Raw genomic sequence first — 17,621 nt, 5'->3', positions numbered from 1 at the left:
GTTATGGGGAAGCAGGAAGCAAGGCAAGGAGCCCAGGAGGACAGCGAGACTGACTGAGGGAGTCCTGGTTTCCCGGGGGCTGAGGAGCAGCCACTGATCACTCATGCCCTGACCTGGTAGGGGGCAGCCCTATGGGCTGAGCACGAAGAGGATAAAGCAGGACATTTGGCTGCACCTCCTATGTTGGTAGCTGCAGGTATGGCATAGCCAGAGACACTGGGTCACTGCTCCTAGATAGGTATCTTCGCTGCTGCCTGAATCCTGGGTGCAGTCTAGCTAGGAAACAGAAGTATCTCTTCACTCTACTACCGTGAGGTTCATACGAGCCCCAGGAGCAAGTGTCTTTGTAGCCAGAAGACAGACAACAACAACAAAAGTCGTCTTTCAAGATGGGAAGGAGAAGAGAGCAAAGTTCACAGAGATGGGCTTGGATGGTCCACCCTTTGAAAGGTCCACAGTTGATTTTGTCTGCTTTCCCTTCATCCAGCCCCTGATAAGATAAGGTGTTATGGCTTGAATATGTCCCCAGAATTCCTGTGCCGGAGTCTCTGTTCTTAGTGTGATGGTGTGGGAGGTGGAGCCAGGTATCAGGGCATGAGCATGCCGGCTGCACTTGTGAGCCAGGGCTGCTCTTTCAGGAATGGATCAGCAGATCTCTCTGGTGCCTTGGTTCCAAATATAGCCAGCTCTTTTGCACCTGCTCTTGCCCTCTACCCATGAGATGCCTTCTACCATGCAGGATGCAGCCCTTACAGATGTCAGAAGATCTGCTGCCATTTCCTTAACTTCCCAGCCTCCAGAGTCATGAGCCAAATAAACTTTTATTCTTTATAAATTACCCTGTTTTTATTCTATATAAATTCAGTTATAGCAACAAAAAATAGACTAAGAAGAAGATACGACCTTATGAATTCAAAGAGCAGGGAAATCACATTCCTCTCAAGTTTAAACTGAAAACTACATCCACATAGGCAGTGGGCAGCCACCAGTTATGATTCAGTTTAAACAATATAAAATTTTGCATAGATATTTATATAACCCCCTTTCTCTATTGTATTTCAGGCTTTACAAACAAGGTGCCTGATAGCGAGGACCACTTATCTGTTTAAAAACAGGAACAATTCCATCCTATCAGTATTTATCAAGCTTCCTTTGAATGCCAGGCATTGCCTAGGCATTGTGACAGGTGCTCCCTGTGGCTGGCAGGAGGCCCAACAGGAGACACATGGCACCTTGAGATAAACGATAAAATACCGTCAACGCTTAAACAGGAAGCCAGGGACAAGTGGAGTGACACACTGGATCCGCAGCAGGGATCTCGCTCTAGCATCACAGTACTGCTTCCCTCACTTGCTCTTTCATCCCACTCACACAATTTAGGAATCAATTTTGATGTAGTGAAGCAAGTTCCAAAATAATGCTGGCGATTTTAGTAAATGTCATCACTGGATCTCTAACACCTAGCCCAGCTCTACGTGCCACCTCATTGCATTTTTAGAACAGCTTCTGCAGCAGCTCAGAATTCCACACCACAAAGATGACAGTGACAACCAAGGCCCAGTGACAGACATGATGTCATCCTGCATCGCCCCAAGTTGCCAGGTATCTCAGTAATCTGAAAACTTACTATTCAGCTCTCTTAGCCAATTTTTCAGTGCTCTCTAGGTGTTGGAAGACGGCAGGTGGTCTGCAGAATGCCCCATGGTGAGTCCTGAGCCAGTGCTAGCACTTGCAAGGAACGTTAGGGCAACAACTTCCTCCACAGGGGGGCATTTAGAGACCACTGGAAGGTCATCCAGGGGTCCTAGGGATGCAGGGTCTGTACTTGCAGGGCAGAGGCAGCAGGTAGAGGGTAGGCAGTAGGAGCTTTGCAGGATGGACATGCAGGGATACCCTCACAGAGGACAAAGAGAGTTACCCCTGCCCAAGGACACAGCAGCATCTTTTATAGAGAGCAAGCCTAAGACTGCATGGGGCAGCAGAGTACCTGGCTTGTCACTGGTGTTTCCTTTATGAAACACTAATAACAAACTACCTATACCATTTGTGTGGACAGATATAATTTGTATTTTTGCATGCTTTGGTTTCTAATGCTGGCTCCAAACCTATCCCAGGCAGCTTTGGACTGAGGCTCCCACACTCATCCTCTCTACTTCCTAGAGTCCAGTGCAGGTCAGTGCACTGAGAAGACCCGACCTCACTTCCCAGGTCAGCTGTGGCTTAAACCAGCTACCAGGGATAATCTCACAAAGTAATAGTTGTGCTGGCCAGTTAAGAGTCTGGGGTCCAATATCCACGGGAGCTTCCTGTCTCCTCCAGACCATTATTCCCTCATTTATTCCTCGAATAACAGTGACATATGTCTACATAAGATTAGAAATTGCCAGAGGCTGGGAAGAAAACGTGTGGTGAGTCACGAGCATTCTCATTCCTAGAGGATTCTGCTAAACACCAGTATTTCACTTGCTATTTTCCAAGGAGTGTCTTTTTAAAAGCAAAATTAAAATTCAGGATTTGCTTGAGGAACTTGGACTTGAAGCATTTTCTCCTGTCACGTCTGAGCAGGACATTATGATGGGAGTTTCTTGGTTGGGTAGGTCACTGAAAGGACACCTGGAGCTTCAGTCTGATTCCAAGGAGCTCAGGAAGCAATCTATGTCTTCCTGGGACCAGGCCCTCGGAAGTGTGGCTTTGGGATGGGGTTGCAGCAGTCACAATATCACAAGAGGTAGTGCAGCTTTTCAGCCATGGCCCATGGTGACATGTCTGGGTCTCACTTTCCTGCCTGGAGTGAGGGCGACCTACTGACATGTATTCACTTAGATTGCTTTGCTCTCATGGAACAAGACTGAGGCAATGCCTTCCAAAGGAAGTGAAGGGGGAGGAACCTTGTCTGTGTTTTTAAATCATGGTCTTAGAGACAGAATGGTTCCTCTTGCACTTTTCCTACTTTTATGAATAATGGCAATAGAATCCGTGGCCACCTTAAACAGGCTCTGTCATCTTGTTTTTGGTAATGGCTGTTTACATCATAAGAAACTGAAATCTTTATTTCACTCTTTCCATAAAGCCCACAGGAACTATAATAACAGCCATTTTTATAGACCCAAAATCATTGAATACCGATACATTCCTTATAGCACTCACATGTGGAAAAGGAAAAAATAATTCTACCTTATAAGCTTAACAAAAGACAAATTCTGCAAATATTCAAAGTTATGTGGTCTGTAAGTGATTATCCAGAACATGAACATACTCTTAATCCTGTACTTGAATCAAACTGGATTGTTTCCAAGTCCATTTTGGCTGAGTCATGTGAACAGTGAGGAGATTTGGCTAAATGTTCATAAAAAGTTAAAGAGCCAGGGTTGTCCAGCTCACATCAAAAGAATGGCTGGCTTCATGGTGTTCCAGGAATTAAGTTGTCAGAGCCTACATACATTATCCAGCAGTGAACACCAAGGATGTAGAGAAATCAGCTATGACCTGGAATAAGTCACACATTGACTTCCCATAGTGTATGGATGTGGCGGCATTAAATGAAGGCCAATATTTATCATTTCCTGAAAGGAATCAGCTGTTATTGCTACAATTTGGAGGTGAAAAAAGAAAAGAAGCAAGTAGTTTTAGTGTACAAATGTATCTTAGGCAACTGCTAGATGGGATTCGTGTCTCTTTAACCTGTGGCATTATTACCAAAGCAGGTTATATTATCCTCACTTTATAGATGAGGAAACGGAGGCTTGAGAGGCAAAATAACCATGTAGCTGATGTGGAAGGTGAGAGAGAAGCCAGGCTGAAATCCTAGCCCCTTTGACTCCTGAGTAACAGATGTGGTTCAATCCAGAGAAGCATTTCTCCTTTTCTATTTCTCTTATGTTTTTTGTTTCTTTTGAGGATGTACTTTCAACAATGCATTGGCTCATGTTCAATACCCAAGCCCAGAGAAGCCAAGCGAAGAGGGGATAGATGTACAGTGGCTTTGAGGGTACAGCCCTGTGTTGATGGGATTCCAGCTATGCACCACCTGGTCATAGCCCTGATGTACACAGGTTCCAATTAATGGCTGTGCCAAGCAAAGACCTACAATGTTTGGCCCAGATGTCCTTTGTGTTTGGGAATAAGACTCACTCTGCACAAATCTGAGAGTTTAACCTACCTTTCCGTAGGATCCTTGTCCTAAAACCTTCAACAGTTCAAACTGGGAAGGGTCTGCCTTTTCAAATCCCTCCTTTACATGATGACTGATGTCAATCTCCTTCACAATGCCTTCTTCCTATAAGAGAGCATGGACAAGTGGTAAATACATTAGGGGTCCCTCCATCCACCATGACTCCCCTCCACTGAGGTCCCTATAGGCTGAAAGCGCTGTGGACGTGCTGGAGCCTGAAGTCAGCCTGTACAGCTTTGTACCATCATCTCTAGCCAGCCACAAAAGCCATTAAGTGTCTCTTTACTCTGGGGATTTCTGTCATTTGGTCTGACCAGTGCCACAGGAAAATGGAAATGAACTCTCCAGGAAATCCATTCTGTGTCTTAATGGTTTGGGCAGGAATTTTCATAAGGATGAATACAAGAGCTACGGAACAACATGACCCCAAGAGTGACTGTGCTTTGGCTTCAGAGTGCATGGATCGACTCTCACAGTGAAGTCATTTTTGAAATGCAGATAGCCTATTCCCTTTCTCCTTCTCATTCACACTCTCCCTGATATTTTTGACAGAGATAATGTGAAAAACACTTTCTTGCCATCCTACAGATTATATTTCAGAAACAGCAGAGAAGATTTTTCTGCCAGGCTGGAAATAAGATTTCTCCATAGGAAAAGGAACCCTTCATCTTTAAGCTAAAACCTTAGCAGAAACCACTACAAATTTTCACCACAGAGGTTGTTGACCCAAACACACATATCAGAACTTGGGCATGGGGAAACTGGAAGGCAGGTGTTTTCCCCACACCAGAGCCCAGCCAATTCCCGAGTTAATCCCCATGCTTGTTGGAGAAGCTCCTCCAAGCGCCCATCTCTGGCCTTTCCAGATCTCCAATAGTGTGGCCCAGATGACGTGCAGGCAGTGAGGTGCTGGGTGGCATCAGAAGTCAGCTGCCAGGAGGTGCATACCAGGGCTCTCTGCAGTCATTCTGTTCCTTACAAAACTCTGAAGTGAAGCTTTCCTCCCCGACTGTCACACAGCTTGCTGGGCCAGAGCTGGTCCTCCAAGCCAGGACTAACTTTAAAGTCATACACCTCCTCCCACAATTTCAGTGCAAGAGCAAAGATTTCAGATGAAATACCAGTAGTGACCATGGGCATTACAATGTTTGGAAAATGCAGTTAGTTTCTTATGTCCAAGTAACTTCCTACCTGCAAAAGCAGAAGAGGAAGGAGAGGCTGTGTAGTTTCTTCTGGAATTACCATTCTGACCCTTACAGGAAATATTTCTATTTCAAGGGTTATTTGCCATGTTTGTAAAAATACTTTTCAAATTTGTAAACGCAAACAATGAGTACTGTCTCATTGTCATGACTTTTTGAATAAAGAGATTAAAAATGTTAGAAGCACAGTCACCCAACAGGTGCCAAGATAAGACTGCACGTTTGGGATGTCACCTCGGAGGACACTGAATAGAATGTAGTCTTTCTGGACCTGAAGGGTCACAGGGTGCCAGAGACTCTGTGGTGAAATCTCTCAATTTCTAACAGGGAAGAGAGGAGTCATAGAGGATGCTGGAGCTCTGTGAGGAGGATGCAGGTGACTGAATTCTCACTAGGAAAACAAAGCCAATAGCCAAGTTCAAAAAATTCCCCAAGTCCCTCTAGAACATAGGCTATCTTTCCCTTCCACTGACCTACCAATGGCCGGAAGGGATGGAAGATTATCTATCCTTTAGATAAGAAAAAGCAACCTTTCTGTCACAGAACAATGGGTTGAGACTGTCCATCCTCTGCCTACAGGACCAAGGTGGGAAGGGATGTGAGTCAGCCAGAATCCTGGCCTTCCTCCTGAAATAACCCCAGCCACACAGCTGTGGTAATGCAGCAACTGCGTCACCAGGAAGGTAACAATTCAACGAGCACACTCCAGTGATTGATATAAACACACGGGCAACCACACTGTTGAGCAGAATGTCAAATTCAATGACACCCGGAGTCTGGCTAGGGGTGGGGGAGAATGTGGCCAAGGACACGGGTGACAAGTTCAGATTCACTCTTTCCTGAAGTGGGTTTCACAGCATTTATGTTCTGAAACATTTTTAGATCATTCCTTCTCAGCAGCTCTTTTTTTATTATTATTAAGTTTATTGGTATTTTTAAGTATACAGTACAGTTACATTCATCATTGGGATCTTGTACCTTTCTTTACATGACAGGTCTTGGTTCTCATTTTTTCCCCATTCCCCTGCCCTCCCCTCACCCCCCACAACCCTCCCTATTTACAAAGATTTTATTTCCATTTTTTCCTTTTCTCATATTTTTTCTTTTCCCTTATTTCCTTTCCCCTACCCTTCCCACTTCCCCTACATCTTTAGCCATTTTCTTCCTATTTCACATTATCAATTATACAATTTGGATCTTATTTACACTTTTAGTTGTTCACACCAGAGAGACTATTTGGTATTTACACATGTGTGTCTTATTTATTTCACTTAACAGTATGGCCTCAGTGTGCATCCATTCTCCTATGAATGATTCTAGTGTCTCATTCTTTATGGGTGAGTAGTACTCCATTTTATAGAAAAACCACATCTTTATCCAGTCTCCAACTGATGGGCAAATGGGTTGTTTCCAAGTTTTAGCTATTACAAACTGTGCTGCTATAAACATGGGTGTACATATATCACTGTGGTATGATTCTTTTAATTCTTTTAGGAAGATACCCAGCAAAGGGATGGCTGGGTCAAATGGAACCTCTAATCTTAGTTCTTTGAGGAATCTCCATAATGATTTCCACAGTGGTTGGACCAGTCTCAGCAGCTCTTTTGAAAGGTCAGAGGATCATAGGCACAGTAAATGAAGTCACAGTCCCCTGGCTGCCTTTGAGGAACACACCATCTGACAGGCTTGCCTGGCAGAGCCAGTAGCATCCAGGCCAGTGCTGAGCTACAGGTCAGGAGCCTAATCACACTCAGCCCCTCAAGATTCCCACCCACTTTCCCTGTTCCTGGCAGGCCAAACACTCAAGTGGCTTCACACCAACTGAAATTTCTAAGAACATCAGCCCAGCTTCTTGCAACCTTGGCTCTCTGACCTCCATTTCAGCCATTCATCTTCTTGAGTCATGGCCTTGACATTTCAGATCAAAGGTTTAAAGATAGGTTTCTCATGGTACTTCCTCTGCATGCATATTCACATTGTTGAACAAGAAACAGTCTCAAAGCAGGTAGATAGCTTTACCTGCTACGATGGCATTTAAAACTCCAGATTTCTCCTCTGATAATAGTGCAGTACATTAACTTCTCATTTAAAATCAGTGAGGTACCTGGATGTGGCGGTGCATGCCTGCAATACTAGCACATTCAATTGCAAGTTCAAACCCGATTTGGGCAAATGACTTAGTGAGATACTGTCTCAAAAACAAAACAAAACAAAACAAAACAAAAAAACAAACAAACAAAAAATTACAAGGGCTGGGGATGTAGCTCAGAATGAAGGGCCTGGGCTCAATCCCAGTACCACAAAGAAAAAATGATCAATAAGGTCTTTAACAACAAAGGATCTCAATAGAAAAAGGGAATAATGAGGGCTATACTTTAGGTTTAAAGAGTTCTGCATTCATACTGATGAAACCAGCTTCTCTCTCTACATCTCTCAAGTTACTTTTAAAAATATCATTCATAGGTACTGTGTTGAAATCCAAACGTCTAGTGCTGTGTATGTAGCTGATTTAGAAATAGGCTTCATTTTCCTAAGGGAATGCCATTCAAACCCACATCAAGTTCTAGATAAAATGACCAGTCCCCCAAAGAGGAAAGAAAAATACAATTTCAAAATGAGACAGGAATAATATTTTATTCGAGTTGCCATCTGAGATAATAATCAGTAAATAACTCAGCACTCAGGATGCCAGAGGTAGGTAAGAGCAGCCTGCCAGGAGTTACCCCCTTGTTTACCAGGCTGCTGTTGATTCACATGGCCTGCAGTCCACATGGGTGGCCTTGAGCTCCAAACCATTTGTTTCTCTTTCATTAATCTCCCCCTCACTTCAAGCTCACCACGTATCCCATCGTCCTTGCCACTTTCTGAAACAGTTCTGGACGTCCTCTTTTGTGAGTGTCTTTTCATAGTTACCTCAATATCCTGATGTGATTAAAAATGTCTACAGCAATTTCTTTCAAATAAAGCCATTATAAGGGCCAGGGATTTAGCTCAGTGGTGCTGCTGCCTGCTCCAAATAAAGTCATTATAGTCTATCCTTATCCATCTTAATCACCAGACCTAGCACTGTGTGACTTGTAAGTTTTCCCAAAAGTGAAAATGAACATGAAAGGTAAACATTTTAAATTGATTCAGGACACAGAGGCAGCCATGACAGCACAAGTAACTAAAGACATTCACAGCAAGAAGTAGGTGGCCACAAGTCTGGCTTTGGGGAGAGTTCCGACCTTCCCATGCCTCAGCTCATCAAGATGCCGACGTGCCATAAAAGTTCAAGGATGGAACACACAATCCGCCCTTTCATGGCACAAAATGTGACATGCTCTCCTAAGAAAACCTTGGTCTAGAGATTCTCAGCCTGGAAATGATGCTCACTGGCAATCAGCTCAGGGAATTGGCTGGAAATGCAGATCCCAGGGCTGGCAACCAGGCAAGCAATCCACCACTGAGATATATCACCAGTCCTCAGACAATGCCCTTTCGCTTTGGATTCTCTGACAGGGATCCCGAGCTATGACCACTGCTACATTTATAATCTGGATTCCACCACTCACCAGGGCTGTCGCTGAGCTATCAAATCCCCTGTGTTGCCATATCCTGTGTCAGATTTAGTGGTCAGATTCAGTCCTCCTTGGCTCTGACCACCCACCCACCTAGGGTGTTTTCTTCTCCTGGATTCTAGACCCCCCTCCAACCCTCTGCTTCCTGGTGGTTCTTTCCTAATCTCCTTGTATGCTAATATCATGCTTCCTAGGGTTCAGTCCCTTTTACCTCCATGAAGTACCCTCCTTGGGGCCCCACCTTGTCTCAGGTCTTTTCCCCTCACTGTGATACCATGCTGTCACACCTCCACATCCAGCTGGGGCATTGTAGTTCCAGAGGCTGGGCATGGGGAAGAGTCCTGAGACACTTGCGTGTGCTATGAGGTGTATGTAAGGCATGTGTGTGCACATGGAACACATGCACATGTACTTGAGTTTTCCAATTTGTGCAGGATGGCCAGAGGGCAATGAGGGTGGGGTGGAGATAGCTTGAGGCATGTCACAGGGCCCCCTGGCCCAAGCTCAAACTACATAGGCAGTCACCTGTCCTCCAGGAAAAAGGGCTGCTTGTCTTCCTCCTGTGAGCTCTGGCTCTTACCAAGGTTTTGGCTTGAGTATGTCTCACTAGCACCTAGACTTACAAATGCATTTCATAGTTTTAAAAAGAACTTTCATCCAGAATTTTTGTTTTGTGCTTGAGGACTTGGCACACCAGGTGTACTGCATTGCTGGAAATTAAGTTCCAGAAAGCTTTGATAGTGGAGAGAAGACCTACTGGGTAGCTTCTTAGCCTCCTCTAGAAAGCATTAAGAAAGCAAGTAAACCCAAGAGTACAGGGATGCTCAATCCATGCTGACTTGATGACATAAGAGTCTGGGGTCTTCTTTACCAGTAAAGCTCACTGTACCAATATACATTGCAGCTCATTAGGAGCACCCTCCAGGAGTACATATTACTCCTACAATGGAAAAATAACTAGATGTTTGAACCACACTCTAAGAAACAAAAGGAGCCATATTTTAGATGGGGTGGGCATCTTGTTCAGGGAGCCAGATGTCCAAGCCACAAGCAGAGTTCAGATCTTTTGGTGCAGAATTCACACTCTAGGCCATGAGGCATCTGCTCTAGCCAGGACCTAGGGAATGTTTGAGATGAGGGCCACTGATGTCCAGGTTTTCTCTGCTTGCTAAACTCCCTTTATGTGGCTCACTAAACTTCAACATGTGTATCCTTTCACTGGCAACAGTAGCATAACTTGAAATCACAGGGCCAACTATACTTGTCCAGTCCATTTTTTAAAAACCATTTCTGCAGATGGTGTCTTCAACATCTCCAAAAGGCTTGACTCAAGCTGAGCCACTTGGTACAAACAAGAGCTAAAACAAGGCTGGCCATGGGGGTGCCTGTAGGACTCTAAGGAAAACAAAGATCTTTTATTTCAGAATAGATCTGCTGCAGAATCAGAGGAGGAAGGAAAGCAGGTAAGAGAAGGAAAGGAAGGAGAACAGGAAGGGTTGGATGAAATGTCAAGACAGTAGATAGAAGCTCTGAAATTTCAGGAGGGTGACACAGAACACTACACAGAAAGAACAGAGACATGACTGGCTGTTTGGCATCCACTTTCCAGCCCTAGTGATGCCCAATGGGATGCTGCAGAATTCTTGAGGGCCTGGAATTGTAGCCACACGACTGTGTTCTCTTCATCTAGTGGGAATGTTACCTCTTCTCTTTTCTTGCAAAAGATTAGGAGCACAGGAGTGGTACAAAATTACATACAAGCATGACAGGAAACAAGGGCTGTGCCTGTGGCCTTGGACTGAGGGCTCCCTCTTCAGAGAGAAGTCTTAGTGAAGCCACTGGCCAAGGCCTCCCTCTCACCTCAGCTAACGGCACCATCCTGGGATATCACCATAACGGCAAAAGGGCCCTGCAGAGAAGAGAACATGAAGACTGACAAAAACCACTCTTTGCTTTCTACTCAAACTTGAATCTCAGTCTTCTCTCCTCTCTGACCCGAACTGATTTTAGTTATTCGGGCAAAGTAAATCTTCCTTGTCCCATTTTCTTGGTTTCTGAATGAAAGCTCTACCCTCCTCACTGGCTCTGTCTTCCTTTGCCCCTGCTGATAGTCTGTGCTCCTCAAACTGTCTTCCTTCCATCCTTCCGTGAACCTCAGTCTGCTGGTAGTTTCACCTATACAGTGAGGCTCTGAAAGCTGGGGTTCTAGCAGATGGAGCCTCATTTATACAGAACTGCTTTTCCCTGCTAGACACCACAGAGCAGGTCCTGCACTTCCTCCAGACACCCAGAAGGGACTCAGAACTATTTCTGGGTGGGCTGATCCTTGTCAGTCCTTCAGTGTCCAGCTTACTGAAAAGGCAATGTGCTGGAACATCCCCCTGAGAAACCATCGCTATGGCACCTCGGCACTTTCCACTTTGTAGCATTAGTTGTACCTCCAAGTATGTGCTTTACAGTCATTTCTGACCTGAGGAGATGAAGAGTTATCTACTCACGTGGATTTGTTAGCATGCAGGGAACAATTTCCCAAGCACTTCAAGCTGGGTGCAGATGGGAAAGAGGAGTGCCAGAGAAGCTTCCTATGGGACAGGTAGGCCTATGTGGGACATCTGCTGCAGGGCAGGAGATGCTGCCTGAGGGGTTAAACAGATCTGCACTCTTGAGCACAGTTTTGAGAGTAACACCAAGAAGGAATCTCAGACAGAAGCACCAGGGTGCATGCCTGCTGTGTGCAGAACAGGAAATTACTTAGGCTGGTACGTCACTCTAATTAGAAAATCACACTCTTCTATTTCCCTTATTCTTGCTAAACATCTTTGTTTTGGCTTTGAGTCTGTAGTATGAATCTTCAGCAAGAGATGAGAGAAAACTGGTAATGTAGGTTTTTAAGTCACAAATGACAAACCTATATAATGATGAATTTCATGATCAGTGTAAGTAAGGAACTTACTGTCAAATTCCGGTGAGATTTACAGAGACAAGTAAATTTCTTATTCCTTACCAGATAAGACAAAAATACACTTTCTCCTAATATCATCTTCTTCACACTCATTTATCTGTATATTTCTGATGTGATATCCTTGTTCTTTTTCAAAGTCAACATCTTGGTAAATGTTTGGCAATGTGTTGACAAGTGTGATGTTTCTTACAAAACAGAGTAAGGAAATGTCAGGTGAATGAGATAAAAAGAAAAGGCACATCTGGTGAACAGCTGGTTTTCAAAGACTTTGAAGGTAGACTATTCACTCAAATGAAGTGCTCTCTGTATTTCAGGTACAGGGTACAGACAGTGGCTGTACTGACCTGGTTATTCAGATATCCATTAGAAGAACAACATTCAACTAAGCCTAAATGACATTGGTCCTTCTCTCCAGCCAGCAACGGACCCCAGGCACAACTCCCCATCTGAGCACCTCAGCAAACAACTCCGACACAGAGAAAGGTCACTGGGGTAGTACTGAGGAAAACTACTTAGGTAATAAAATTTTTTAAAATGGTCCAACAAATACACATTAGTAGTGATCAAAAGTGTCTGACATGATTGCAAAAGTCTTATCCTTGGAATAATTATGCTCACCCTCCTTCCTCTGAAAAGCAGGGACAAAGGCTCTTGCCCGGGCAGTGGTAGTGGTGCACCAGACAATCAGCTTGTGGTCTGGGTGACAGTGGTCAAATCTTAGGTGGAAAATAATGATGAGGCATCCAGACACCATTAAATGGGGACACCTGGGAAAGGATCGTAAGAGGCCACTTGGAGGAGAAGGACATAGCATGGCTCACCTCATGGGGGAAGACGGCATCATGAGCTCATGCTCCAGGGAAAACAACTGTGTTTATAAAGGATTTTATACTAATTATGATGAAGTCAGTCAGCCACACTGCAGGACCAATCTAAAAGGCCAGTGAGTCTGTGTTTTAGGAAAAGCAATGTGGATAAAAAGCACCAGTCTTCTGTGAAGATTGGGAGGCACCTTCATTCTGCACACAGGTCTTGCACTCCACCAAGAGGCATCCTGTGCTTAGCCTCTGACCCAGGCACCATGCACCTCAGCAGTTACCAAACATCTAAATACAGGGTGCTGTTGCTGCAGTGTCATTGAGAAGAGTGAGGAAATAGGACACAATAGAAATGTCCAGCAAATGGGGAAAAGTAAGAAAATTATGATGCATTCAGCAAATGAAAGCTTACGCTGTCTTTCAAATTATTCACACCAGTATAATCAAACACCTAGGTATTAGTGAATCAAACATGCATAGTATCCACATGCTTAAAATTGCAGAAAACTACTGGAAGAAACCAAAGATGTAAGTAATGAAGAGACCCTTGTGTCGATACGTTCTGTGTTAATAGATTGAAGGACTTAACAAGGTAAGGATGTTAACTCTCCACAAACTGATCTTAGACAACATAATTCCTAACAAATTTGAGTGAGACTTTTTGTGGCTATGGATAATGTTATTCTAAAACACATAAAGAAAATAAAATGATGTATAATAGGATCTAAAATGGAATAGTCACTCTGGACAAGTCTGGTCATATTCTTCTAAAAAGAGACATGTTCTCAGACACGCATCCTAGCAATGGACTCTAGGGCATTTATCCCAGAGAAATGAGAATTAGATTCACACGACAACCTTCACATAAATGTCCACAGCAGCTTCAGTTGTAACACATAAACTGGAAGAGCCCAGATGCCTCAGTGGTTGAGCAGTTAGACTGTGGCATGTAGGGCCTCAGAATACAAGGCAGCAATGGAGAGGAATGAACTACATTACAGGTGGTCACAGCTAGTTGCTCAGGTCTCTAGAGAATGGCAGTGAAAAGAGCCAGTCTCAGTGCATGCATGTTGCATTCTAGAAATGCAAAATTACAGAGAATAACAGATTAGTAGTTACCAGAGGTAAGACAGTTGTAATATGGTGTATGTCCTTAAAAGGTTAGCACACGAGAACTGCACACAAAGACACTCACACCTATATATACATGAGAATATGTAAAACTGATGAAATTTGAATGAAGCAGGTTGTTTGATTGTACTACAAGTCAAACTCCTAGTTTTATCTTATCCTAAAGAAATACAAAATATTAGGGTGGGTGAAGAGTAGACAGAGTCCCTCTCTACTAGTTTTCGTAGGTTCTTATGACTTACAATTATTTAAAATAAAAGTATTTTAAAAATAATTTTGAAGACAATATTAAAAGATTTTGCATTTGGATTTTTTTTCTCTCATTGAGTTTATTGGTGCATTTTAGGTATGCAGCACAGTTACATTCATCATCAGGATCTTGTACCTTTACATGACAGGTCATGGTTCTCATTTTTTCCCCTTGTCCCTGCCCTCCCTTCCCCCCTCTGCCCCTCCCCATTTACAAACACTTTATTTCCATTTTTTTCATTTTCTCATTTTTTCTTTTCCCTTATTACCTTTCCCCTACCCTGCCCACTTTCCCTACACCTTTAGCCCTTTTCTTCCTATTTCGAATAGTCAATGATATCATTAGGACCTTATGTACCATTGTAATTTTTCACACCAGAGAAACTATTCGGTATTTATACATGTGTGACTTATTTATTTCACTTAGGAGTATATCCTCAATATGCATCCATTTTCCTATGAATGAATCTAAAATCGTTTGATTTTTAAAGATAGTCAAATAGATTTTATGTATATTATTACTGTGACATTTTATGGGAAAATATTCATGGAAATACATCAAGATATTAAAAGGGATAGTAATGGAGAATATAAATGATTAATTCCTTTGTTTTCTAAATTTCTTTTCCTGAAACATAAAACAGATCAAGATTGCACAGTCTTCTGGATAAGAAAACCACTTGCTATATGGGCTCCCACACTGTACTCACTGCTATCATCTGCAGACGCACTGGAATATGCTGGAAAGATTTAGGCAAAATCAACTGCAAGTTTTGAAAAACAAGTAGGATCAGATAATTTGCTAGAAGGAAAAAAAAAAGATGGAAGCCAATGAAAAAGAATCTGGATAGCACTTTTGGATACAAAGAATAAAACTAATTGGTGAAAATGTATGACTCAATATTTTTAAAGCTATTAGAATTTTAATGCACAACAGGAAAGACTCCATTCGCATATTAATACAGAATTTCCAACCAGGGAACAGAAAGCAAACAGAATCCTGTGTGATATGGATAGCTACACAAACTTTCCTGCAGGGCAGAGAAGCTGCGAGTTAATGGAATTTTCCCCCCTGGGAGGGGTGACATGCGTGGATATCAGTTTACTGGCAATGACAAAAAAATTTATCTAAAATAAAATTAGAGACTATTATTGTCTGCTACAGCTAATCAGACAACTGAATTGCATGTAATAAATTTATTTCTCTTAAATAGTTTTCTAGGTATGAAGAGTAAAGGTTTTTCTTTCTTGCACAACCATTAGTAGTAACACCAGTGATATCGATGGCAGTCATTTTTGTAAGGTCTATGGGCTGGATCCATAATCTTTAGTTCTGAGGCAAGCCCAGGGGATGGGGCTTCTATTCACAAGGTGAATATGTAAATGTGAAACTCACGGCAGTGTCCACACTCTCATCTCCGCTAGTTCCCAGGTTCCTGATGAACGTAGATGGTTGCTATGATCTTTTGTTAGCAGAGCATCTATTTGCACAGGTGTGGCATGTAGCTGCCTCTGTTCTATGCACTACCTTCCTAATCTGACCATTCTTACAAATAGAAACTCGACAGAAAGCAACCAGGAACTTCAGAATTAAGTTCAATGACTTCAACAGGAATATACAAATATCTTCTCTGCATTCCCAAAATCATAAACTTTCATAAAAAAACACAGAAATCAAAACACCATTATGCAAAAGAGTTAACTAAATAACCATCTTTCTTTCTTTTTATAGTCAACTTAATTCTTTTACATTCTAAAAACCAAGAACTGTCATCTAAAGGTACACGATCCCAATGATGAATGTAACTGTACTAAATACTTAAAAAGTACCAATAAAACCAATAAAAAAGAAATAAATAAATAAAAGACTATGAAACACTGTAGTAAAAAAACCCCCAAACACTAGACATGGGGGCCCCATCCGCTCGCTTCATGTTATGTCACCCAGCACTCTGGCTGCAGAAGTGGCACAGTTGGCAGTTTGGCACAAAAGAATAACTCAGATGGGGACAACACATACATCAGTGTTGAAATCAACACATACATCAGTTTTTTGCCAACATGAGCCATAAATTACAGAACACCAAACAGTTGTGAACAAAGGCAAATTCCAAGCAAAGTGACAAAGCGAATTCCTCTACACAGCATGGTGTTCCTTTGTAAAATACAACTTACTCCTAAGATCAGCCTTTCCATGGTTATTCACAAACACCAAGCATAGATGATCTAAGGAGCTATTGTATGGGCTACAAAGACTCTGGATGATTAAATATTTGCAACAGAGCTGAGCACAATGGCACATGCTTGTAATCCCAGTGGTCAGGAGACTAAGGCACAAGGATCACTAAGCATTTGAGGCTAGCCTAAGCTTCATAGTAAGTTCAAGGCCAGCCTGGACTACATAGCAAGACTCTGTTTTAAGATACAACAAAACAAAACCTTTATAACAGATGGATCCCATCTCTTCAAGCTTCTTCCTACCCAGTGACATGTGAGACAGTTAGAAAGAAGGCCCCCTGGCCTGGCCAGCCCTTCCAGGAGAACCGAGATGGTGTAGATGTAGCAACTCCCTATTTATAGAGTGCCCCTTAGGACAGGACACACTGGTACTGATGCCTGTTTTCTACTCTGTTGTGTCCTCTTCTACTGGGCAAAGTGCCTAGTGGACAGTTTTTCCTCAATGAGTGTGCAGGAATCAAAGAAAGCATCATAGAACAGTGTCAGATAAGCATCCTCATCACTAATTTCTGAAATCCTCTGTGTAATGACCTCACCATCATGATGAGACAGCACCTACTTGTGGGGTAAGATGTGGACTAGAGAACTTCCTATACCACTTAAACCATTACACACAATTCTTAAATTCAAATAAATCATATTAAAAGTATTAAGAATCTCTCCTAGCTTGAGGTCTGGCAGAAGCCATGTGTGTTGTACAACATCAAGATCATGTGTCTGGCCCAGGTGAGACTCTAGTGATGGTGGGGAAAATCTCAAAATGTGATGAGTATCTGCGTGTGGGAAGACAAAAACTTACCTATACTAAAGAGTGGCTTGGAAACTTTGTTAGGAAACCTACCAGTTGAGGATACTATTCTGACTGCTAAGTGAAAGTTCTATCTTTTCCTATATCCAGAGAAGACCAGAGCTGATTCTGATGGCTCAGAGTGATGGGTCAACACTACCCACAATCCCTATGAGTGCAGTTGTTACCCTGGCAACAGCCACAGAAGCTCAGGCTGCTCTTTCTATGGGCTCTGCGGTAACATTGTGACCTGGTCTACCAGGTTCCATTAACAGGGTAAAATCTAATGTCTCATTGTCTTTAGCACGTGAACACATGCCAGCATCATACTGCTAAATTAAAGATTCTCACATAGGTTAAACTCAGATATCAGAGGTAAATGGCCACTTACTTATGCTTATTCCACTTTCTGTTTTTGGGTTAAATCTCTTAATACATGACAATGCTTAGGAAAAAAACAAGATTTGTTTAGAATGAATGGTCCTCACGGGGGGGGGGGGGGT

The 17,621-nt window shown here is 42.8% G+C and overlaps 1 protein-coding gene and 1 long non-coding RNA gene across 5 annotated transcripts in view; one reads left to right on the top strand and one right to left on the bottom strand.

Moving 5' to 3' along the window:
* LOC104852772 overlaps positions 1-14,915 on the top strand; it is a 38,581-nt gene extending 23,666 nt beyond the window's left edge. Inside the window, exons 3-5 of one of the 2 annotated variants that reach the window (XR_777582.2) lie at positions 5,953-6,056; positions 12,210-12,411; positions 14,738-14,915. This is a non-coding gene — a long non-coding RNA (uncharacterized LOC104852772). The remainder of the gene's footprint in view (positions 1-5,952; positions 6,057-12,209; positions 12,412-14,737) is intronic. The other variant, XR_777583.2, reaches the window with a different exon arrangement.
* The window catches only part of Rps6ka2 (ribosomal protein S6 kinase A2), a 347,571-nt gene that overhangs the window by 87,092 nt on the left and 242,858 nt on the right, over positions 1-17,621 (bottom strand). For all 3 annotated transcript variants that reach the window (XM_033763325.1, XM_033763326.1, XM_010610556.3), the window contains one exon: positions 4,160-4,276. In XM_033763325.1, the coding sequence (XP_033619216.1) occupies positions 4,160-4,276 (117 nt within the window). The remainder of the gene's footprint in view (positions 1-4,159; positions 4,277-17,621) is intronic.

Source organism: Fukomys damarensis, unplaced genomic scaffold (assembly GCF_012274545.1).
Source record: "Fukomys damarensis isolate Sample0158 unplaced genomic scaffold, DMR_v1.0_HiC HiC_scaffold_14, whole genome shotgun sequence".
Lineage (NCBI taxonomy): Eukaryota > Metazoa > Chordata > Mammalia > Rodentia > Bathyergidae > Fukomys > Fukomys damarensis.
This window is presented reverse-complemented; position numbering and strand designations above follow the sequence as displayed.